The 25,092-nt window shown below is 44.9% G+C and overlaps 1 protein-coding gene across 1 annotated transcript in view; it reads left to right on the top strand.

Moving 5' to 3' along the window:
- The window catches only part of ABCA13 (ATP binding cassette subfamily A member 13), a 345,676-nt gene that overhangs the window by 288,325 nt on the left and 32,259 nt on the right, over nucleotides 1-25,092 (top strand). Inside the window, exons 51-52 of the mRNA XM_054991725.1 lie at nucleotides 7,458-7,608; nucleotides 22,733-22,867. Coding sequence (XP_054847700.1) covers nucleotides 7,458-7,608; nucleotides 22,733-22,867 — 286 coding nt within the window. The remainder of the gene's footprint in view (nucleotides 1-7,457; nucleotides 7,609-22,732; nucleotides 22,868-25,092) is intronic.

Raw genomic sequence — 25,092 nt, 5'->3', positions numbered from 1 at the left:
TGTTGCTGTTTCAGTATCCTAAGCTGTAGTTTGAATTTCCCTTTGATTTTCTGGATCTTATGGAACAGATTTCTTGTTCTTCTTTTTTTGTTCTCTTCTATTTCTTCCATTTCTTCTCTTCTATTTCTTCTATTTCGTTATTATAATAGATTTCTTTGTCTCTATGTGCAAGTCTCTGAAAAGTTGCATTTAGAATTCTGACACTGTTTCCGTCACCTTTTGCTTCTCATCAGTTTTTAGCAATTTTAAGAGTTTCCTTAGTCATCTATTTAAGCTTTTCCTTTCTTTTGGCTACAGGAATAGTGTTTGAACATTCTTTCTTGATAAAATATCTCGTTTCAGCCCATAGTTATTCTGGTTCATGATCAATTAAACTTCTTATTGCAAATCTGTTATTTACATGGTCTTTAAATTCTTCAGAGAAGAGAGCATGGATTACAGCCTTTAAGTTGTTCTTGAACAAGGAAATTTACAAGGACAATTCAGGGAAAGTAGGTTTTGCACATTTGATCTCGCAGGATACCTATAAGAGTAGCCGAACTAATTTAATTAACCAGAAACTAAAAATTCTGGATATTGATATAACATCTTTACAGACAAATGAGGCCCTAAGAGTTATAAAAATAAAACTAAAGGATCTCGATTACAGCAGTACTCTCCAGAGAGCCAGACGTACATGTTCGGGCTTATCCCTGGGACTTTCACCTCCAGAGGCTATTCCATCTTATTGCTATTCTTTAAAGATTCCAGCTCAACGCAGAGCCTTCACATTGGCCAGACTTAACTCCTTCCCCTCTAAAGTGCTTTCTGGTCGTTTCTCTGGACTCCCTTATTCTGAACGAGTTTGTGACTGTGGACAAGGAAAGTTAGAGACCTTGGATCATATAATAGTATTTTGCCCTAAGTGGAGTAAGGAAAGAGAGAGATTTATTATTCCTATTATGTTAAAAGAAAAGCTTCCCTTCCTTCCTTGGGCAATCTCAGTGTTATTGTCTGATAACTTTCCTGACAATCAAACCTCTGCTATAGTGGCTTCCTTTTTAGCCACGGTGATAAAGAAACAAAATCTTCATGAGCTTAGATAGTTTAAAGTGATAATGACGAGTTATGCCTGTGTGAATTGGGTATGTTCAAGTGTACAGTTCATATTTTGTTGGTGTTTGTATGGCTTATGGCTTCGGCCGGAAAAGCAAAAGATTTTAAAAAAATAAATTCTTCAGGAATATTATTTATATTATATTTTGGCTCTATGATTCTTTTAGTGTTTCTCTTCGGCTTTATTCTAATTTTTAATATTAACAACTCATGATCTGTAGCACAGTCAGCTCCTGGTCTTGTTGTAGAAGAGAGAACAGAGCTTTTCCATCTTCTGCTTCCAGTTATGTAAATTGTTTGGTTCCTGTATTGGCCGCCCACATATACAATTGTCTTTTTGGTTACTTGAAGCATATATTTGCAATAAACAGGTTGTTGGCTTCACAAAATTCTACAAGTTGCTTTCCTGCTTCATTTTGTGATCCTAGTCCAAATTTTCCAACAATATTGGATTTTGCTTTGTCTCCTACCTTTGTGTTCCAGTTATCTATGATTATCAGCCTATCTGGTTTAAGTGTATGATCAATTTCTTCTTTAATAGTTGTGTAAAAGTTTTCTATTTCTTCCACCTCAGTATCTGTAGTTGAGGCATAAACTTGAATGATGGCTATATTAATAGGCCTTCTATGAAGTCTGATTGATATTAATTGGTCAGACTTTGCATTGTAGCTCTCGATTGCTTGTGCTACGTCTCAACTCACTATTAGAGCAACACTGTTTCTTTTGAGTTTGTCATTTCCACAGTAAAACATTTCGTAGTTTTCTATCTGAAAATGTCCTGATTTGGTCCACATTCATTTACTCAGAGCCAGGATTGCAATGTTTAGATGTTCCATTTTCTGTTTTATGATTTCTAGCTTACCTGGCTTTGTACTAGTTATGTTCCATTTTCCTATTATGTGTGTCACCCAGCTTTTGACATTCCTTTTGTATCTGTTCACATCTGAAACTGGATGTTCTTTCAGCTTTAAACCAGTCCCGTCATCTTGAACAGCGCTATTCGTACTTGTCCTCTTCTCTTCCCCAGTATAGCCAATTGAATACCAATTGAGTGTCTCCCAGCACTATATCTTCTTTCATTTTGGATTGTCTCATTGTAGGGTTTTCAAAGTAAGAGAATATCAGAAGTGGTTTACCATTGCCTTCTTCTGCACAGTACTAACCAGAATTAGCTGAAGTGACACTGCCGTTGTCTGGGAAAGATCCTCTGCCAGTGTCACCTTCCACTACTGCTGCTGCCCAGTATCTATCCTTCAAGAATTCCTCCACTCCCCTTATCATTGAAATAGTCAGTTATCTTCTGCTGATGTGACTATTGATTCCTGGAGGGGGTGGATGCATCTTAGTCTGGTGTCTCAGCTTTGACCATGCTGTCTTGAGTAGAGATGGGCACAAACAGCAATATAAAGTAAATAAACCTACGAACAGCCCAATCTGCTGTTCGTGAACAAGCTGTTCGTGAGGCCCCATTTTAAACGAACAAGTGGTCATTGCAAGCCTCGTTCATTGCATTCGTCAGCCGTTCGTCAAGCCAGACACTCTGGCACCTGCAATCAATTCCCATAGCAACTCAGGCAGGGATTGTCTGGACTCTGCTGTTGCCCTGGAAACCCCAATCTAAGCCCAATTTAGCTTGATAGGCAGGTCTTCCTTCCAAGTGTGGACTGGAGCTCCAAATTTGTTACAAGAGGAAAAGACCAGGGGGGAGGGGGCTCGCAACTCTGGCTTTCAGGGAGAGGCAGCTGCTGTTAGAGAGACAGGGTGAGTGCATTGGAGCTTGAATCTTCTTTGTGTGTGGTGGGATAGGGATCTACCCCTTCAGGTTCCAGGACTGCTGCCAGGCTCTGGGACCAAGCTATTATTTATTATTGGTACCTTTCCTGGTGCCTGCTCAGTTAGGGTTTCTAGGAGTGGTGCGGTAGGGATCTTGATGGCTGTAGGAGAGCCTGCTGGCCCCCATGAACAACGAACAATGAACATGTTCATGAACAGGATCATGTTCATCAGTGTTCATTGTTCGTTGTTCATGGATGGAAACAAACAACAAACACCATGTTCTGGGGTATTTTTTTTTGTTCATGCCCATGTCTAGTCTTGAGTGACTCTTCCAGGAGTTTAGACTCTTGACAAAGCCTGTGCTCCTGACGGTGTTGCTTTCAGCTTCATTGACACACTCAAACCCCCTCAACATGTTAAGGTATGTATTGAAGGGGGGGAGAATGAGAAATGAGAAACACAATGATATTAATAATATTGTAGCAATATACAAATGTTGGTGAAGAAAAGGAGAACGTTAGGATGAACCACAAGAACTGTTTTCTCTCTAATCCCACAAGTCTTATGTATATACAGTTGATTGTGACAAGGCTAGAGCTGAGTTTTTCTGTAAATCCTCAAGGTGGATTGGGTAGTGGGAATAAATAGGATGCATTTACTGTCATTATGGTAATGACCGACCATTGCAATCAAGTCTGCTTCATAGCAATGAATTCTATTTAAGGGAATTTTATACAGCTAAGAAATTATGGTAAAAATATGCAATGAATGATGAATTTAGGAGGGCAAAGCATTTTTACTCCCCTTGGAAAATCTCAGTGTAAGCTACCAGCAACCCCCATGCTAGGGCTGATTTTTCTTATGAGGCTGAGCTGTAGGAAGCATCAGAGAATGAGGCAAGAAGAATATAGGGTTGTCAGGATGGAATATTCCTGGAGATTTGTGACTGGTGCCTGGGCAGAGTAGAACTTGAGGAAGGGAGGAAGCTCAGGGCCAAGCTAGAAGTGACGAATCACACTTGAACGGCAAGTGAACAGACTCACGTGTATTCCTCCCTGTTCACTTGTGCTCCACTTGCATTCCACTCGATCATGTCGAGTGGAGCACAACTGAACAGGGAGGAATACACGTGAGTCTGTTCACTTGCCGTTCAAGTGTCATTTGTGATCGAGTGGAGTGGAAGTGGAGTACAAGTGAACAGGGAGGAATACATGTGAGTCTGTTCACTTGCTGTTCAAGTGTCATTTGTGATTGAGTGGAGTGCAAGTGGAGCACAAGTGAACAGGGAGGAATACATGTGAGTCTGTTCACTTGCTGTTCAAGTGTCATTTGTGATCTAGTGGAGTGCAAGTGGAGTACAAGTGAACAGGGAGGAATACACGTGAGTCTGTTCACTTGCTGTTCAAGTGTCATTTGTGATTGAGTGGAGTGCAAGTGGAGCACAAGTGAACAGGGAGGAATACATGTGAGTCTGTTCACTTGCTGTTCAAGTGTCATTTGTGATCTAGTGGAGTGCAAGTGGAGTACAAGTGAACAGGGAGGAATACATGTGAGTCTGTTCACTTGCTGTTCAAGTGTCATTTGTGATTGAGTGGAGTGCAAGTGGAGCACAAGTGAACAGGGAGGAATACATGTGAGTCTGTTCACTTGCTGTTCAAGTGTCATTCATGATCGAGTGGAGTGCAAGTGGAGTACAAGTGAACAGGGAGGAATACATGTGAGTCTGTTCACTTGCTGTTCAAGTGTCATTTGTGATCGAGTGGAGTGCAAGTGGAGTACAAGTGAACAGGGAGGAATACATGTGAGTCTGTTCACTTGCCATTCAAGTGTCATTCATGATCGAGTGGAGTGCAAGTGGAGCACAAGTGAACAGGGAGGAATACATGTGAGTCTGTTCACTTGCCATTCAAGTGTCATTCATGATCGAGTGGAGTGCAAGTGGAGCACAAGTGAACAGGGAGGAATACATGTGAGTCTGTTCACTTGCTGTTCAAGTGTCATTTGTGATCGAGTGGAGTGCAAGTGGAGTTCAAGTGAACAGGGAGGAATACATGTGAGTCTGTTCACTTGCCATTCAAGTGTCATTCATGATCGAGTGGAGTGCAAGTGGAGTACAAGTGAACAGGGAGGAATACATGTGAGTCTGTTCACTTGCCGTTCAAGTGTGATTCATCACTTCTAGCTTGGCCCTCAGGCATACAGTCCCCCACCCTACTCTGAAGCTGCCATTTCCTCTAGTGGAATTGATCTCTGTAGTCTGGAGATCAGTTGCAATTCTGAGAGAACTCCAGACCCCACCTTGAAGAAGAGCAAGAAATATGAATTCCCCAGACTGCAGCTGCAGAATTCTGTTGCAGAAAAACTCAAGTCTGATCCAGAAGCCTTTATAGCCCAGCTTGGCAAGAATCACCCTGGAATTTACATCCCTGAGAGACCCAGAGGTGGTCAGAGGGAGCTGGCAGCAGTGATCGGCTCCTTGTCCCTCTCACCCCCACCAGAATCCTCCTCTAAATGCACTCAGCAGCCAGAGGGAGTTGAGTGCACTGGTGGCAGCAAGAGGGATGAGGAGCCTATCGCCGCTGCCAGCTCTCTCTGACTGCTGCCGGCACAATCGGCTCCCTCTCACCGCCACCTGCATGCTCAGCTCACTCTGGATGTGGAGTGCTTTTAGGGGAGCAAGGAGAGCTGGCAGCAGTGAGAGGGAGCCAAGCAGACTAGATGAGACGTTTAGGGAAAGAACCTCTGCCAGGGAGAAGAGGGATTCTCCCCAACTTCTCCCTGGCAGAGGTTCTTTGTCACTACGCTTCCCACGGAACCTTGCAGGAAACAGACGCGTGTCCTCCATGCTTCAGGTGTCTCATCTGTTTTGGCTTTCAGCACAAGCTCCTGAGCTTGCTGGTTTGGGTCCCAGGGACTCCTGATAGATTCAAATTGCTGTGGCCTCCACATGCATGTGGCCTCCACATGCTGCTGAAAGCCACTGTGGATCCACAGTCAACGTTTCCCTCTGGACCCCTCATACCACTCAGTCTTGACCCGAACAAAATACAGAATAAATCACAGGATTTGCCTAGATCCAGGGGCCCAGACAATTTTGTCCTCCTAGACCCTTCTCAGCAGCCCTGTCTACATGGAACTTTCCAGAACATCATACCCTTGTTGAAACTCTACAAGATGTGTGCAATATGTGGCAAGTACCATTTAATGTGCCAGCCCATAAACATGCAGCATTTCCACAACAGCTCTGTATGTGCTGATGGTGGCTATGCTAGTGTGAACTACATATTGGCATGGATCCAAACAGAAATACACACTCAGTACAGTTCCGCTAGCACACAGTCTTGTGCAAAACCCAAGTGCGGATCATGTCATCAGCTGCCTTTGCCTTTTTCTTGTGTGCCTCTTTAATTCAAGCAGAATTTTTGTGTTGGATCCAACCCATTGTGTTGGGTTTTAAAGACTGTAAAAAGGGTATGAACAGGGAGTGAGCAGTGTTCCCTGTTTCTAATCTGCTGTTGTTCTGGACCATCTAGCCGTCCTCTGGTTTAACATGGAAACATTCTAAAATTGGAAATGGCTACATGTACATTATATCTATATCTGTATCTTTATCTGTATGTTAAGTGGCTGGGTTGCAAATCAGCACTCTGTGGGTTTGAATCCCTCTATTGCCATGAGCTCTGCAAGTGGCCTTAGGTAAGCCACTGCTCTCAGCCTAAGCTTCCAAGCTATGTTGTGGGGATAATAGTAACACTGACTTTGTTCACCAATCTGAGTAGGGCTCTAATCCATCTAGAAGAGTGGTTTTATTATTATTACTTATTTATAGTCCTCTTTCCTCTCTGAGATCCAAGATGGATTACACAGTACATAATCGCACAGTTATTATATACACTCTCCAGGGCCAGTTTGCCCATTCAGGCCAGGTAGGTGGTGGTGTCAGGGCGCGGGGTGCTGGAGGAGGTGCGGGGGGCAGGAGCATGCGCCACGGAGCTGCAGCCTCCTAGCCCTCCTGCCCTGCACCACCGCCAACACATGCCCCCAGCTGGGCACAGCAGCCACGGGCAGGCATCTGCGGCGGCGCAGGGCAACCGAGAGGGAGAGCTGGGAGGCCCCCCGTGCGCTGTCCCAGCCACCCATCGCAGCAATCAGGCCGGCGGCGCGTGCGCCCTTGATGACGTCACATATGATGTCACCACGTAGGCCGGTGCGTGTGTGCATGCATGCGCACACGGGCGCCCGGCCTTCCAGCCGGCTGCGAGCATCAAAACCCCTGGCACCGCTGCTGACACTCTCTCTTGTGCTCCCACACACATTAACGTTTATTGTGTAAATTACCATTGCATAGCAGCACATCTACACATGGATAGTGCAAAAAAGAAATTCCGTGATTCCTTTTTTGCACAATGATTTAGCAGACGCATACATACTAAGATACTGGTACAGATTATTTTGACCCCCAGAACCGGAAGAGAAAATTTGGGTGGGAAGAATTCCATAGGCGTTCCTTGTCGACCTCTGCATTCACTGCATAGGGATTCCTTGATCTTTCTGTCATCCTTGTTTTCTCTCATCCTTCTAAATAGATCTGAAATGGATATATTATCTGCCCTCTCTGAAGGCATTCGGATTGGCTACTGTCCACAACAAGATGCTCTGGATTCTCTTCTAACTGGCTGGGAACATCTCTATTATTACTGCAGTCTACGTGGAATTCCCAAGCAACACGTCCGTAAGGTGTGTACAGCTGCGTATTTAAATTCTGAATGCCAAACGATGAAACTTGTGTGGAAGGAGCTTGTGTGAATCATCTTTTTGTCCCCCCCAAAGGCCATCCATTTGTCTTTATGCGTCCCGTGTCTGGCAAAGCTCTTTGCTTGAAAAACACAAACATGCTTCTTTTTAGATTTTTTTTAAAAAAATAAAAAGAATTATCTAGCTCTCCTATGCCTTCCTGGAAGTTAATGAAGTGTAAAACCAAGGTTAGAGCAGCATCAGGCCTGCCAGAGGGAAATAAATAAAGATGGGTATTATATTGATTAAAGCAGCTTTACTCAAAATCATTTTGGATGCTGAACAAAGTTTAGATGCTACAACAGTCTCCCAGGCTTCATCTGTAATCCATCAGGTTTTGCCCTGACTTCATTCTGGATCCTCCAGATTCTTCTCTTCAAATTCTGTCTTGACTGGGCCTCTGCCCAACTAGGTTCTGCCTTTCCAGTAGGAATAGCATTTGGAGAGAGTTCAGTATAATCATGGATCATTATGTATTTCGAGCCCATTTTGTATTGCCCTGGATGTCATATTTATAACTATTTATTCTGTAGAGTTGTTTGATTAATTATTCCTAACTTATGACTTTGGCACTTTGCACTTTAAATATATACTTCATATACTTTGTATAAACCGCTTTACTGACTGCACTGATTGTTGTTCATGGGAAGGGATCCCTCCTCCTTTTTTGAGCTTTCGTATTCCATGATTGCCTTTCTTGTTTGGTAGTCTAGTGGTTAGTCTGGGATCTATGAGACTCAGAGTGGAACCACATGAGACACTTGGGCATGTGTCGGATCCTGCAAGGATCCCTGGGAAACGTAGTCTTTTTTTTAAAAAAAAGCTGCTCAATGTGATTCTCAGCCAGGGAGAATTGCAACTGGAGGGACCTTCTCTGTCACACACACGCACTCTCTCTTTCAAAAATCCTCTGGGAGCTCGGGATGGGGGTGGGGAATGGGGAATGCCATAACAAGAGACAGAAAAAAAGCCGAGGTGTTCTGCAAGCGAGAGAGAAACGCACTCCCTCCCATTCTTCTTTTCCCAGCAGCGAATCCCAGTGCAGATTCCCTTCCCCCGCCACCCCATCTCTGAGCTCCTGAAGGAAAACTGAAGCAAGTGGATTTTTGAAAGAGGGAATTTCTCCAGTCAAGTGGCTGTTCTCTGTAAGAAAATCCATTCATCTCAATTTTCCTCCAGGAGCTTGGAGAGAGGGGAGGGTAAGACTACCGTTCCCAGGGAAACTTGCGTGACCCAACCCGTGCTCTTCAAGTGTAATTCATCTCATGTGTTTCCACCCTCAGATCTCCAATCTGCTGTAAAACTTGCTGGGTGGCCTTGAAACATCCCTTTTCCTCAGCCTAACCAACCTTGCAAGGACACTGTAAGCCTAAAAGGGCCTGGGAGAATCCTGTATTCTACCTGGAGCTCGTTAGAGGAACAATGGGATAAAATTGTGACAGATAAATCTATAGAACTACAGATCATATTTTAATGGTTTTGGAGGACCATGCTATTCGTTTGAAAATAATTAATCTGTGCTATAATTGCCTGTCACTGCAGTGGTTAGGTTTTGTTTTTCTGCCTTTCAAAACAGCATTATCTCTTCAAGCAATAATGGCCCATCATCCCGCAGGGTTGCTGAATACAGATATGGAAGGCAAGAATTTCCAGCCAGTCTTCAGTTAACTAACTGTGCATTCCATCAGGAAAGCACTGATAAATATGTATAAATCATGCATTTGACTTTGACTCCTTTTTGGGTCCTAAACTTAATTTGAAACAGGAGTTTAATTAGGCATCAAATGAGCTCCTCAAGCTCTCTAAAATGTGTGTTAACCTTTTCGCTGCAAGCACAGCAGAGGACAGTGCACTTCTTCCTGAAGATGCTCGAATCCTGATTGAGCTTCTTTGGCTAGAGTGGCCAGAGAAATCTCACTTAAAGCAATCTTTGAAGCTGATTTTAAAGAAGCAAAAGTTAATTAGCAGGGCAGATAGGTGCTTTGTGCCTACTTAGGTGGGCTCCAGAATTTGACTTTAAAAGGTATAAAGATTTCTTCCATTGCTTGGGAACATATAGGGTTGCCAGTTCTGAGATGAGAAATTCCTGGAGATTTGAGAGTGGATCATGGGGAAGGCACCGTGACCTGGATAGCCCAAGTGAGCCTGATCTCATCAGATCTCAGAAGCTAAGCAGGGTCGGCCTTGGTTAGTAATTGGATGGGGGACCTGGAACGGACACCAGGGTTGCAGAGGCAGGCAATGGTAAACCACCTCTGTTAGTCTCTTGCCATGAAAGCCCCACCATGGATCGCCATAAGTCAGCTATGACTTGAGGGCACCACACACATGCACACATAGGGAAGGCAGGGTTTGGGGAAGGGAGGGAACTTAGCGAGGATGTGATGCCATAGAGAGCACCCTCTGAGGCTGTCCTTTCTCCAGGGAAACTGATCTCTGTAGTCTGGAGATCAGTTGTAATCCTGGGAGATTCCCGGCCACCACCTGGAGGTTGGCAGCCATAGGATTATTGGACTGTACTCTGGTGGGCAACAGCTGTCTTCAGTAGGGGCCTCTTTCTTCTTTCCTACAATCCTTTTACTTAAGATGCTATGAAAAACATGGACTGTTCTGCTGAGATCTGTACCTATCTGAAAGTCAAAGCAAATGTATCGTTTCGCCTCTAGTGAAGCATGTAAAGACTGTTGAGGGAAGCTGAAAGAGATTCTGTAAAATGACTGAAATTCAATGTTGGGGGGTGCATATTCCTAGATGATGATGAGTGGAGGAAGGTGGTTCCAAATTTCATTTGTTCCTTCCCGGGTTTTTTTTTCTTGGAAAAGAGGTGGCGGAACTCTCTAGAGGGAAATGAGGAAGAAACACACGGGTTTCTTTGAAATAATACTATTTTCAAGCACTATTGCCGAGTATTTTCAAGAGGTGCCAGAACTCTGTTCCACCGCGTTCCCCCTGAAAAAAAGCCCTGGTTCCTCCTCCCACCCCGAAACCCTCTTTTGCAGCAAAGATGCAAACATTTGGCATAGCACTATCCATAATTACATTTCCTCAAGCCATGAAATGCAGACATCAGCTAATCTGAATGGTCAGTGAGACTGGACTCACTGTACCTTGAGACATCTGATAGGGGAGAGAATTTGAAAGTTCAAAACGAAGAAGGAAAGCCTGTTGGATAAGTCTGTTGAATGCTTTTCAACAGTTTTGACGATTCTAGAGAGCTATCAGTCTTCTTTAACATCTACTATGGGGCTGGATTAGGCATGACTGAATGCCAATTGAGTAGACAGAAGTCTGCATTTTCTAGCTTTGAAGCATCTCACTTCAATTCTTCTTTGAGTTTGCCTAACTAACTTTTATATCCTAAATACAAGACAATAGAAGCTTGGCCAGGGGCAAACAGGAAAGCAGCTTTTTTTTCAACCGTGCATACTGGGAAAGCACGTTACCCACGATCCTCCTGATACACACAGTTGCCATTTTATCTTGCAAAGGGCACCGTACTTATTTTCAGCTTTCATGTAGTTGGTACTACATATGTGGACAAAACGGTGACCACATATATCAGGAGGATCATGGGTAGCGTGTGCTCCCTGTACCTGGGATTGGGGAGCCCCAAGCATAACATCTGAAAAACGTTCTTGTGCTTGAGAAATTCTCCTCCTTTCCTTCCCTTTCTTGCAGAGTATGATTGAAAACTTCTTGGTTTGTATCACATTTCTTGGTCTACAGATAAAGATCATCAGAATGAAGAATGGCTTTCAAATTTAATATGAAGAAAAACAAAAATGTCTTCTAGACTAGTCTGTGAACCGTTTTCTATAATTAAGGATCCAGAGGAGTTAGCTGTGTTAGTCTGTAGTAGCAAAATAGAGAAGAGTCCAGTAGCACCTTTAAGACTAACCAACTTTACTGTAGCATAAGCTTTCGAGAATCACAGTTCTCTTTGTCAGATGCAAGAATGAAGAGAAGAAAATAGAGAAGAGTCCAGTAGCACCTTTAAGACTAACCAACTTTACTGTAGCATAAGCTTTCGAGAATCACAGTTCTCTTCATCAGATGCAAGAATGAAGAGAAGAAAATAGAGAAGAGTCCAGTAGCACCTTTAAGACTAACCAACTTTACTGTAGCATAAGCTTTCGAGAATCACAGTTCTCTTCATCAGATGCAAGAATGAAGAGAAGAAAATAGAGAAGAGTCCAGTAGCACCTTTAAGATTAACGAACTTTACTGTAGCAGAAGCTTTCGAGAATCACAGTTCTCTTCATCAGATTCAAGAATGAAGAGAAGAAAATAGAGAAGAGTCCAGTAGCACCTTTAAGACTAACCAACTTTACTGTAGCATAAGCTTTTGAGAATCACATCTCTTCGTCAGATGCATCTGACGAAGTGAACTGTGATTCTCAAAAGCTTATTCTACAGTAAAGTTGGTTAGTCTTAAAGGTGCTACTGGACTGTTTTCTATAATTAAGGGTCACTCTAGAGGTTACTTCTTTTATGATTGTGCCACAGAGCAAACCTGTACTCCGCGCAGTCACACAGCAGCTCCAGGGAATGGCTTCTATTAAAAACAGAAAGCCTAAATGGGCTTGGAAAGCTGCCGCTGGGGGAGGGAGAGCTCCCGCCTTTCCCCCAAGTTTTTTCTCCTGTGCAAAAACAGTGTGGAGGGGAGACAGTTCCCCATTTCTGCTGCTCCATATGGAGGTACTGTGTGCACATGCGGCAGTGGAAACAGGAGAACTCTCTCTGCCACTCTGTTTTTACATGAAGAAAAGAGCTTGGGAGGAAGACAGGAGATCTCCTTCTGCTGACCACACGGTTCCAAGCCCATTTGGGCTTTTTTTTTTTTTAATAGAAGCCATTCCCTGGAGCTGCTGTGTGATTGTACAGAGCACAGGTTGGCTCTATGGCAAACTCGTAGAAGAAGTAACATCTAAAGCGATGTAAGATCATGCGATCTTTGGGCAAGTCCATAAATTCTCAATTGTATAATATTGTAAAATATAAGGAAATGTCTCTAAATTGTAAATTGTATCAGTAGAGCCTGGGAAATTTGAATGCAGGTGCCTGGACAAATTAGTGTTCAGGATCCCAGTGAAACAGCCTCCCATTCTCATGCATTGGGCTATCACAGCAAACTGGATTGACTGAAGCCTTCCCAGTAATAACAAAGATGTTCTCAACCAGTTGGAAGGACATCCAGGGCATCGTGCTGTGGGCAGTAGCCAATCAGAGCGCCTTCAGGGCCAGTAGATTGAAATGGATAGACTTTGATCTATTTAGAAGAATGTTTATATGCTGCCCTCATTTCACCCTCCTCCCTTTCATGTGCACAGAATACTTGGGAATATTTCTGCATTGGGAAGCCTTCAATCTGTCTAACTGAACGTGTCCTATGAGTCTAGGGACAGGGTTGTATTCTATTATTTTATTTTAGGGATTCCCAAATGAACCTGTTAACACAACCCTAAGTGCTTGGCCTTAGCAGTCCAAGCTGTTGACAGCACACCACAAAGTGGCCAAGGAGGTTATACTTTTAGTTAGCAGCCAAAACTAACAGATGCCTCGGGGGAAAAAAATCTAAACTCTGTTGCTGGTTATTCTAATATCATCTATCATGTAAAGTTGATGTGTGTTTTTCTGTTTATGGGCTATTGTGGTCTGTTTTTGAAGCTGGCATCTTCTGATATAATGCATATCATAGTGTTAACAGCAAGAGTCAAGTCCAGTAGCCCCTTAAAGGCCAAAAAGATTTTCAGGGTGTAAGTTTTTGAGAGTCAAATCTTCCTTTATCCACTTTGACTCTCAAAAGCTTATACCCTGAAACCCTTGTTGGTCTCTAAGGGGCTAGTGGACTTGAATCTGGTTGTTCTACTGCAGGCCAACACATCTAGCCAACTGAAAATATCATTATGGCAGAATGCCAAGATCCAGGCCTGCACAATTAGCTATCCAAATGCAGCCCACCAGACATGGATAGCTAGGGTTGCAATCCCACCACCGGGGATGGGGGATCCCCCGATCCCACCCTCCCCCCACACCTACTTACCTGGCCGGTGGGGGGGCATTCCCTGGGGCACCCCCTCCCTGGGTGGCGCAGTATGCCCCTGGGTGCGGGGCACGCTCCCGCACCACAAGAATGGGCAGCGGTGGCAGGAGAGAGAGAGCAGGCAGCAGTGGCAAGAGCAGGCCGCTCTCACCGCTGCCACTGTGGCTGCCACGACCTGCTCTCTCGCCATGGCCTCCGCCGCCCCTGTGCAGCCAGTGCCAGCAGGGACAAGGGGCATGGTGGTGGCGGTAGTGAGAGACTGAGCTGTGGTGGCCACGGCCTGCTCTCTCGCTGCCATGGCTGCTGCTCCTGTGCAGCCCACGCCAGCAGGGACAAGGGGTGCAGCGGTGGCGGCAGCAAGAGAGAGCTGCCTGCTCTCTCTGTCCCTCCCTGGTGTGCATGACGTTGTCATGCAGGGCGCCCTTTGACCCTGCGTGATGATGTCACTCCCGGTCACGACATCAAGAGCAGCGACATGTTAGGAGCCAGCATCCCAGTCTCCTGCTGGGAGACTTGAGGGACCTGGCAACCCTATGGATAACACTTCAGCAGGGCTGAGAGAAATCTCCTGTTTCTGTCTCTGTCCAGAGCCTGCAAAAATAAGGAGCTGCTCAGCACCACTTCAGGTCTAATGCTGGACTGGTAGGCTGCATTTGGCTTGTGCAACCTGTTCAGGCCCACGCAAACTGACGTAACAGACATGCATGTTGGGTCACTGAGTTCATACCAGGCCAACATGTAATGTTCCAAGTCAAACGCTGTCCGTCAACCACGAATTGCTGCCTGCTAGGTATTCAACAGCTTCCCTGTTGTGGTAGCCCCTCCCATGCAGCAGACCCTAGAGGTGTATTGAGCTCCTGGTGGGCTGAGCGTAGCTTCATGGGTCACAAATTGTGCATTCCTGCCATCCTACCAGCCAACACTCCAAATGAGAATCCACCTGTTCCAACCTACTGATATCATCCATCGTATGGTGAGTCATCAAAGACTGTTACCCTTTTGCACCTCCCAATTTGGCTCCCATTTTCCCCCCGGCAGCCAATGGTAATGATGCACAATGACTCATTCAGCAATGAGTCGTGTGGGAGTTCCAAGTTGCAAGATAATCAAGTGGATAATTGCAACTGTCACACGAATCCTGGGATGTGTGGACTCCTCTTGAGTGCTCACCATTAAGACAGTTCATCAGCAAAACAGATACTGTCTTTGGTAGGGAGCAAAAAATTGCTTTGATTCTAAGGACAGAGAAACAGGTGTTCGTTTTTTGAGGCTTTTCCTTCCTGCAAATCTGTCGAGATAAGCAGGTGACTTAAAATTTGAGTTGATTCCATAAGTAGATTTAATTTATTAAAGTTATAACTTCTCAAGGTTCAGAGCTTTCACTAATAGAGGTGTCAGTAGGAAGAGTTAAGTACCTAACATAAAAGTTAGGCACATCTCATACTCTCCAAGAGTAACTGTCTGGAAAGAGTGGGAAAACAGAAATTGTCTTGTCCGTGAGAGGGCTTTTGTTAAAAAAAAATACATTGCAGTTATGATCTGAAGAATCTTTTTTATATATATATATACATTTTATTTTTATTCACGTAAAAAAGTACACAATTATAAACACAATTAGACCCCTGGAGAGTGTAAAAGAATATGCCAGCTTCAGACATAAGGACAGTCAAAGAGAAAACCAAAGTCTATAGTCTTTTCTCTGTGTTAGGATCCCTCTGCGTTCCAAATAAACAAAGACAGATTTAACGATTTCTTCATAACTGCTCCATTCCGCACTGTGATGTCAGCTCCAGAAAAAGGGATTGTGCACAATTTTCTCCAAAACACAGATCTCCCAAAGTTTCTCACGCCATCTGTCCAATGAAGGTCCAGCTGGATATGACCAAAAGGCATCAATCATCAAGTGACCCACTGCTAATAATTTGGAAATAAGATTTCTTGTATTTGGGGGGATTTGGATGTTATTCCAGATATCAAATATAAACAGTTTAGGAGAGAAGGGTAGATTAATCTTTGTAATTTGCAAAATTGCCTTAGAAACAGACAGGCAGAAAAGATAAATTTGGGGGCATTTCCACCATAAGTGAATTGGAGAGCCCTTTTGCCCACAAAGCTTCCAGCATTTAGGGCTAAGACCCTGATTTATTTTATGTAGTCTATTGGGACAGAGATACCAATTTGCAAATAATTTATAATACTGTGTCCTAATCGAATGGATAGTATATTTGTTCAAGGGAGAACTCCAAATAGATTCCCAGTTATCTATTTTAATTTCCCCAGGGAATTCTTTCTCCCACATGTCAACATACGTTTGTAATTTGGGGTATAGGACCTCGAGAAGAATTTGGTAAATTTTAGACAAAATACCTTTCATTGCCCTCGAAGATTCAATTAAAAAGGTCTCAAACTTAGTTAACGGTCTGAAAGAATCATTTTTGGTAGCATAGGAGATCATAATTGCTCTCATTTGGAAATATTGGAATGACAATGCCTGGCCTTGGAGCTTCAAATCTACTTCTTGTTTCATACCAATTTCTGATATGATCAAGACCAGATTTGGACCATGACTGAAATTTTCTTAGGTCTAAACCTGCAGGGAACCAAGCCAAGATCACAGGCCATTGGGGAAGGCCCTGGTGCTGATTTCCTTTTTAATTTGTCCCCAGACTAATAGAATGTTTTCTAAATCTGAGCTTGCAGATACCATTTGAGAACATTGCTTAAAAGATTACCAGATTGTGCCTCGAAGAGGTATTGGTTCAGAATAGATCTGAAGAATTTTTCAAATCACTGTGCTACAAAAGTAGCTTGAGAACGAGAATGGTTTAAAATTAGTATAGAACAACATAAGACCAGGATTAGAGAGGCCAAGTTCAAATTCCTGCATCGGCAAATTATTGTCACTTACCCCAATGTACTTTAAAGGACTGATGTTAAGATAAGAAAGGGATACAACCTGGGAAGAAGGTCAGAATTTGATTATGAATGGAAACACGCTAGACAAATCACATGTGAAGAGCATGGGTTGGGTTGTGCAAGCTTCCCTGGAAGCGGTAGTCTTACCCTCCCCCTTCTCCAAGCTCCTGGAGGAAAACTGAGCTGAGTGGATTTTCTTACAAAGAACAGCCACTTGACAGGAGAGATTCTCTCTTTCAAAAATCCAGTCACTTCAGCTTTCCCTCAGGAGCTTAGAGACAGGGTGGGGGAGGGGGAATCTGAGTTGTGATTAGAGATGGGCATGAACCGAAATACAAACCAAAATTACGCACGAACCAGGCTGGTTCGTGGTTCGCGAACCACAGTTTGTCAGATCCTATTTCTGACGAACCGCCATGAACTTATAGGCTGATTCATTTGGTTCGTTTTTTGGTTCGTCATTGCAGACAGCCTGGTGCCAATCAATCAGTTTCCTAGGCAACAGAGGATGGACTTAAAGAATTAAAATTCAACAAGACCTGAATACTCTGGAGAAGTGGGCAGCTGTGAATAGGATGCAATTCAACAAAGACAAGTGCACAGTATCACATCTGGGCCACAAAAATGGGAAGCACAAATACTGGATGGGGGATACACTTCTGGGCAGTAGTATATGTGAAAGGGATCTTGGGGTAAGAGTGGACTGTAAACTAAATATGAACAGTCAGTGTGATGTGGTGGCAAAAAGGGCTAATTCAATCTTGGGTTGTATCAAAGGGGCCATAGCATCGAAATCGCAGGAGGTCATAGCCCCTCTCTATACTGCCTTGGTCAGGCCACACCTGGAGTATTGTGTGCAGTTCTGGAGGCCTCACTTCAAAAAGGATGTGGCCAAAATCGAGAGGGTGCAGAGGAGAGTGATGAGAATGATCAGGGGTCTGTGGACTGAGCCCTACGAGGTAAGGCTGAGTGCCTTGGGAATGTTTAGTTTGGAGAAGAGGAGGTTGAGGGGGGACGTGTTTGCTCTCTTTAAATATTTGAAAGGCTGTCATTTGGAGGAGGGCAAGGAGCTGTTCCAATTGGCAGCAGAGGGTAGGACCCGAAGCAATGGGCTTAAATTACATGCACAAAGGTACCGGCTGGATATTAGGAAAAACTTTTTCACGGTCAGAGTAGTTCAAAGGTGGAATCAGCTGCCTAGGGAGGTGGTGAGCTCCCCCTCACTGGCAGTTTTCAAGAAGAGGCTGGATGAATACTTGTCAGAAATGCTTTAGGCTGATCCTGCACTGGGCAGGGGAGGGGGTTGGACTAGAAGGTTTGTATGGCCCCTTCCAACTCTATGATTCTATGACTTCCTGCAGACCTTCTGCTGACCCAGAAGTGAACTTCTGCTGGCCCAGAAGTGACCTTCTGCTGACCTGGAAGTGATGGTTTTCTGACCTGGATGTGCCGTTTTCATGAACCAAATGAACCGGTTCGTGAACCAGGGGCAGGTTCGTGAAAGTTCATGGTTCCTGGTTCGTGCAATTTGATGAACCACGAACTGCATGGTTCGGTTTTTTTCTGGTTCGTGCCCATCTCTAGTTGTGATTCCATGCTGGGAGAAGAAGAATGAGAAGGACTGGGTTTCTCTCTCACTCGCAAAACACCTCAGCTTTTTTCCTGCCTCTTGTTATGTCATTTCCACCCCCACCCCCATCCTGAGCTCCCAGAGGATTTTTGAAAGAGAGTGTGTGTGTGTGAGAAAGTCCCTCCAGGTGTGATTCTCTGCAGCTGAGAATCACAATGAGCAGCTCAGACTACATTTCCCAGGGATCCTTGCAGGATCCAACATGCACTCGTGTGTCTTGTGTGTTTCCACCCTATGAGATACTGAAAAGGAGCAGAATCCTACCACCTCATGCACAGAATGTGGAGTTTTCCCACATCCCGCTTCATACTTGCAGCCCCTTCTATTCCCTGGATCACAGGACCCATACAGAAGAATAGCCATTTGGGTTGGGGAGGCAGAAGGACAAGGGGGTGAAGTTGCTCCTCTTTTCTCCTCCTCAAGTAGAGCTCACTGGCCCACTCCAGCACCCTGACCCACATGGTCATTCCTCTTCATGAATGCCACAAGCCCAGGAAAGATCTTGGCGGGGACTGAAAGAGGCTGCAGGAATAGAGAGGAACTGAAGGAAATGGATGGTTGGATATAAGCCAAAAAATGCATTTCTATGACAGAATAATGTGGAATAATTAAGAGAAAGTAAGCATACAGAGTGAAGGATACAGTGAATAAGTAGGCATTTAAGTTACTCTCACGAAAATCGTCTCTCTTGTGTGAGTTGCACTTATTAGAGCCTTGCAAAATAGTCCAAGAATGCTCAGGCACAGCTCCAGCGAATCTGCACGGCTCCATGGCAGGGCAGAACAAGCAAGTTTAGCCAACCAGCCAGATTGATCTTACTGCCATGCAGGGGCTGAGGGCTGAAACAGACAAGATGAAGTGGACTCATTTGGTCCATAAGATTCGAATTGCTGTTTTCTGTGCTCTCTGTTTGCCTTGGACTGCCTTGTATGGAAGGAAGAGGAGGTTTAACCCTTCAACTTGTGTTTGGTTTTGTGGCTTGACCCCAGCTGCCTCATTCTGCCTGTAGCCAGTGTTCGGGGCTGGGGGCCCAGCCCCCCAGACTTACCTGGCTGGCAGGCCAGGATGCAGCCAGGAGCCCTTGAAAGCAGTGCTGCAGATGCCACTGCGACGACCAGCTGGGCAGTGGGAAGGAGTGCTGCCACAGATGCTGCCACAACAGCCAGCTGGGTGGCGGAAGGGAGCACTGCCAGGGATGCTGCCATGACAGCCATCTGGGTGGTGGAGGAGGCTGCCACCTCAAAGACCAGCTGGGCAGCAGGAGAGGGCAGCACCACAGCATGAGCCACCTTGGACAGGGCCACCTGACAGCCAGGCCTCGCAGCAGAGGTGGAGCCCAGGACCCTGTGCAACCCTGCAGCTGGGGGGCAGGAAGAGATACTCAGGCAACAGCAGGGCAGAAAAAGCAGGTGGAGACTGGCCAGCCCCACCCTCCAATGGGGCTTTAGAAGCCCAAGTGGGGCTAGAGGGGGCAGCCACCCCCCAGGAGGGCGCCAGTGGGCTGAGGAGGCTGTCTGTCAGGCCAAGGGAGGCGGGCTCACACAGGGACAGGGTGAAGCCTGGGGGACGGCATGGGAGTTCCCCCAGGGAGGCCTTATAAAGGGGTGAGGGATAGGAGTAGCTAGGGAGAAAGATATGGGGGGAGAGAGAGAGAGAGAGAGGCATGGCAAGGCTACTTATTGAGGGAGCCCGGCCAACCCAGCGGAGAGAGAGAGGGTGCGAGGGTGCTGTAAACCCCTCTCCTCCCTCCAATTCTGAGGCCTACCCTGTCCTCTACCTGAGGAGAGGGCCAACCTGCTCACCCCTTGAAGTCTGCAATGCCTCGAATGCGGGACCTGACAGCCAGATATGTGCTTAAATAACAAGCTAGTAGCCAGGCAGGGAGTAACACTGAGACGAGTTTGAAGGGTTAAACCTCCTCTCCCTTTCCTACGTGGACCCAAGCCTGCAATTTATGGATGGAACAGGATGTGAGGCTCATCCTACTGTCATGAACTGCCAGGGCCTGATCAGGAACCCTTTTTATCAGCGCTGTGCCACCTAGAGCTGCCAACCGAAAGCTCGTCTCGGGTTATTATACCCATGCAGCCCCCAGGATGGCCCCTCTCCACGGCAACACTTTGGTTTTCACTGACCTGTTAGGGCTGTAAAATCTTCTGGGTCAGAATTTGCCTGTGGAAAAGTCAGCGTTCATGAGTTCTGCTCAGCTCCTAGGTTGAGCTCTCATGCTTAGGAGGGATTGCTCCAAGGCCTGCCTCCACACTTCCCAGCTTGCTAAGCTAGGAGGGTGCATTCGGATATCCCCAGGCCAAAACTCGCTGTTTCATTTCAGCTCAAAACTACCCCTAATGACCCAAAATGCTCCTGAAATTTTGGGATTGCCAAAAATGTCTCTCTTAGAATGTTGGGAGTGTTTCAGCTTCAGAGAGCTTACTGGCTGACGGAGAAGGGAGAAGAGCCAGCCGGAGCCCTGCTGCAGCAGCCGGCCTTGCTCCAGACTTTCACTCTCTGTCATGCAACAAAGGCAGTAGGAGCGACGAGAGAGGGAGGGAGAGGGAGAGAGAGAGACAGAGAAGAAGAAGCGAGAGTACTTCCAAGTTGGACCTCAGTGCCAATGCTGCTGCAGATCTTTGAACATTCCTTTAAACTTCCACTGCTGTCAGTGGGCCGTAGACATGGCCACTGAGTCTCAACTCCGGATCTTTCATCCAGAATTAAACAGGATTTTAAAATTCTCTGGTGGAATCTGCACTGTGGCCCGGCTGGGGCATTCTGTCTTTCCCTTCCCTTCCTTCTCCTGTGCTACCTGTGAGGGAAAGCAGGAGCCTGCAGTTGGGCTGGCTGCTGCTGGTTAGGGGTATGCCCTACCAAAAAATGCCTGTTAGTTTCTTTCTTTCTTTCTTTCTTTCTTTCTTTCTTTCTTTCTTTCTTTCTTTCTTTCAAAAAGAGCTTTCTGATACTTCCAAACTTGAAAACCATGCTTGACATGAATTCCCAAAATGATACTGACACTCCTGAAATTTTGTGAAAACTGAAATCATGCCCAAGAGAGAATGAACGAAAGAAAGAATGAAGGGATGAAAGAAAGGTTAAGTATATACTCTTATGCTAAGCCCTGGGGGCTTGTGTCCAGACTGTTGCCTCTCTGAGCTGCCTGTGGCCCAATATCATGTCAGCAACCCATCCTAAAATTTAAAAAATGCATTACATAGCCCCAGCCATTTCAACGAGCAGTGATAATGTGACAGCTCTACTTTCAATAATGTTGGTTATTGACTAACATAAACTCTTTATTTCCAGCTTGTTTAATGATCTGGAGATGTACTTCAGTATGTTATAAAATATGCTGCATTATGGAACCTTCAAAAGTGTCTAAATACTAACCCCAACTGCATCCCAATAGGAGTAACCCACACTAAAATGGCAAAATGTTTCTGTAGCAGAAAGCAGCTTTCCCTTAGGCTCCCCCAGCAGTTTGTTTTTGAATTAACATTTTGCCTGACGATGGTTTCCAGCAATATTTTATTTATGGATGCTGTAAGTTATTAAAAGGAAAACAATTTTTTCTGCACATCTGGCCATTACTATGAATCACAGAGGAGTATCTAGATGCCCAGCTCTTTTCTGGGACACTGATATGTTTGAATTGCCTACATATCAGGGGCCAAGAAAAGAGGAGGACCATATAATACCTCTGTGAAATGCACATATGCCTCCTTTGGTTATAGCTGTGTGTGTTGTTGTTGTTGTAGAACCAGTTGAATACCAGTCTGAGTGCTGGAGCAGGGGGGAGGGGAAATTGAAATATTCAATAGAAACTCTATGCATGTAGAAATGTATTCTTGGGAAGAAATGAACCATGCCCCTGACCAGTTAAAAAATACAGACAACTTTATTAATCTAAATTTTCTGGATTCTCTATTGTATTCCATGTAAACAAGATAATTTTTCAGTTGAAAGGAAAATGAATATTTACAAATTATGCCTCAAATTACAATTTTAATAAATTAGAGGGACGTTCAAAGAGCAGTGGAAAAGAGCAAAAGTCCAGTAGCCTGTATAAGACTAACAAAATTTGTGGTCGGGTAAGAGCTTTCATGAGCCACAGCTCACATCTTTGGATACCGAACAAGGTATCTGAAGGCATGCAGATATCTGAAGAAGCGAGCTGTGACTCACGAAAACTCATTCCCTACCCCAAATTTTGTTAGTCTTACAGGTCTTACAGGTGCTACTGACAGACTAACACAGCTACCCATCTTGATCTATTTCCAAAGAGCATTTGCTCTTGTTCGTAATGCTCCATCCATACATCTTTGAACCTCCAGGCTATTAATTAAACCCCATGTCTGAATGATACGGAACCATGTTTTGTAACACAGCCAGGACTTGGCCCTCTTTGGGGCAAAAAAGAACATCAGGGGACACTCCCCTCCCAGCTCCCTCTCCCCAGTAAAGTCCCAATATTTTTATTGCAGGTGGCTGGAGACCTTGTTAGTCGATTGCATCTGGATGCGTACGCTGATGAGCTGGTGGGGACGTACAGTGGAGGGACCAAGAGGAAGCTTTCTACAGCCTTGGCTTTGGTCGGCAAGCCCCACATCCTTTTGCTGGTATGTAAAGAGAACATTTTTGTAGCATACTTTAGAAAGTGTGTGAAAAATATGTTTGATTTCCTTATTTTAGATCCAGAGGAGTTAGCCGTGTTAGTCTGTAGTAGCAAAATAGTAAAAAGTCCAGTCGCAGCTTTAAGACTAACCAACTTTACCGTAGCATAAGCTTTCGAGAACCACAGCTCTCTTTGTCAGATGCAGCTCTCTTCGTCAGTTGCATTATTTTAGAGGCATCTATGTTAAAGTGTGATGTTGGATATAAACCACACAAACCCAGCTATGCTCTCTCCAAATCAAATTATAAGAGCCAAATTACTGCACATTGGTGTTTTTGAAGAGTGGGATCCACACGTGAAGATGAAGCTGCCTTATACTGAATCAGACCATTGGTCCATCAAGGTCAGTATTGACTACTCGGACTGGCAGCTGCTCTCTGAGGTCTCAGGCAGAGGTCCTTCACATCGCCTACTGCCTGGTCCTTGTTAACTGGAGATGCTGGGGACTGAAATTGGGACCTTCTGCATGCCAAGCAAATGCTTTGTTACTCAGCCACAGCCCCTCCCTTTAATCAATACACACGATCAGGGCTTTTTTTCTGGGAAAAGAGGTGGTGGAACTCAGAGCTGATTCCGCACACATTGGATAATGCACTTTCAATGCACTTTAGCAATCGTTTGGAAGTGGATTTTTTTTTTCACACACGAAAAATTCAGCTCCAAATGATCTCTAAAGAGGATTGGAAGTGCATTATCCAACGTGTGCGGAATCAGCACAGGACCACACAATGATGCCATTTTGGGTCAGCTGGAATAAAGGAGTTTTTTAAAGTTTAAATTGTCCTTGGCGAAAATGGTCACATGGCCGGTGGCCCCGCCCCCTGATCTCCAGAAAGAGGGGAGTTTAGATTGCTCTTCACGCCGAGTGGCGCGGAGGGCAATCTAAACTCCCCTCTGTCTGGAGATCAAGGGGCGGGGCCACCGGCCATGTGACCATTTTCAAGAGGTGCTGGAACTCCGTTCCACTGCGTTCCAGCTGAAAAAAAAGCCCTGCACATGATACACACAAAGCTGCTGAATCAGACCAGTGGCCCATTATGGTCAGTATTGTCTATGCAGACTAGCTGTGGCTCTCCAGGGTCTCAAGCAGAGCTCTTTTGCATCACCTGCTACTCCGTCCTTTATACTAGTGATGCTGTGGATTGAACTTGGGACTTTCTGCATGCCTACCAGGTGTTCCGTAACTGAGCCATAGCCCCTTTCCTAACCCGAGTTCCCTGCAGCCACACGGCAGTCACAGGAAATGACTTTAAAAAACAAACATGAGCCTAAACAGGCTCAGAATACCACCCCAGGGGGAGGAATTGGGTGAGACTGAGAGCTAAGCTGCAAGTGATGAATGACGTAGTGATCAAGTGGAGCGCAAGTGGAGTGCAAGTGAACAGGAAGTAATACGCGTGAGTCTGTTCACTTGCCATTCAAGTGTCATTCACCACTTGTACCTTGGCCCTAAGTCTCATGAGTTGAAAGCCCCTGGTTTTGCCTATCTCCTGCAAAGCCACAGGTGGTGTGACTTCGAAGAGCCAAAAACCCAAATAGGGAAACTATTTGAGAGGAGCCTGTTAATGAAAGCATGCAATGTGTGACAGCAGTTTCAGGAGGAAAAACTCCACTATTTTAGCATTGTATTAATGGCCAAATTTAATTTTGTGGCAAACACGCAGCAGTCATATGTCTTCACCTTCCTCGTGTCCTGTAGGCCTTACAGTGCAAGTCTTTACTAGATGCTGCAGTGTGTAATGACTTGAAACTATTATGTTTTATTATTTACTAAGAAAATTGCTAGATGTTTGATACTTTAAAAAAAACCTATGGCATATTGGTATCTATTCATTAAAAAGGACACATTGAGGAAGAAAAGGTGAAAAACATCATCTGGGAAAAGATAAAATACATAGAAGACTATAAAGGATAGGGAGAATCAAATGTTAGGTGGAGGGGCATTTCAGAACTACAAGGAAGAGGGTCCCGGGTGATTAATAGAGAGAGTAATCTTAGAGCTAAGCTACAAGAGACAAATTACATGAGAAGGAGCACGTGAAGGAAGTCATAATGTTAGCCAGGAAGCTGAGTTTTAAAAGAGATCGGAAGGCTTTGTCAATTTCCCCTCTCTACACAGCTAGGGAGATCCCTGCTCAGAGGGTTTATTTCCTCTTGGCCTCCTAGAAG

The sequence above is a fragment of the Eublepharis macularius genome, chromosome 11, assembly GCF_028583425.1.
Source record: "Eublepharis macularius isolate TG4126 chromosome 11, MPM_Emac_v1.0, whole genome shotgun sequence".
In the NCBI taxonomy this organism is placed as follows: Eukaryota; Metazoa; Chordata; class Lepidosauria; order Squamata; family Eublepharidae; genus Eublepharis; species Eublepharis macularius.
Note: the sequence above shows the minus strand (reverse complement) of the source record. Positions and strands in the feature narration are given on the sequence as shown.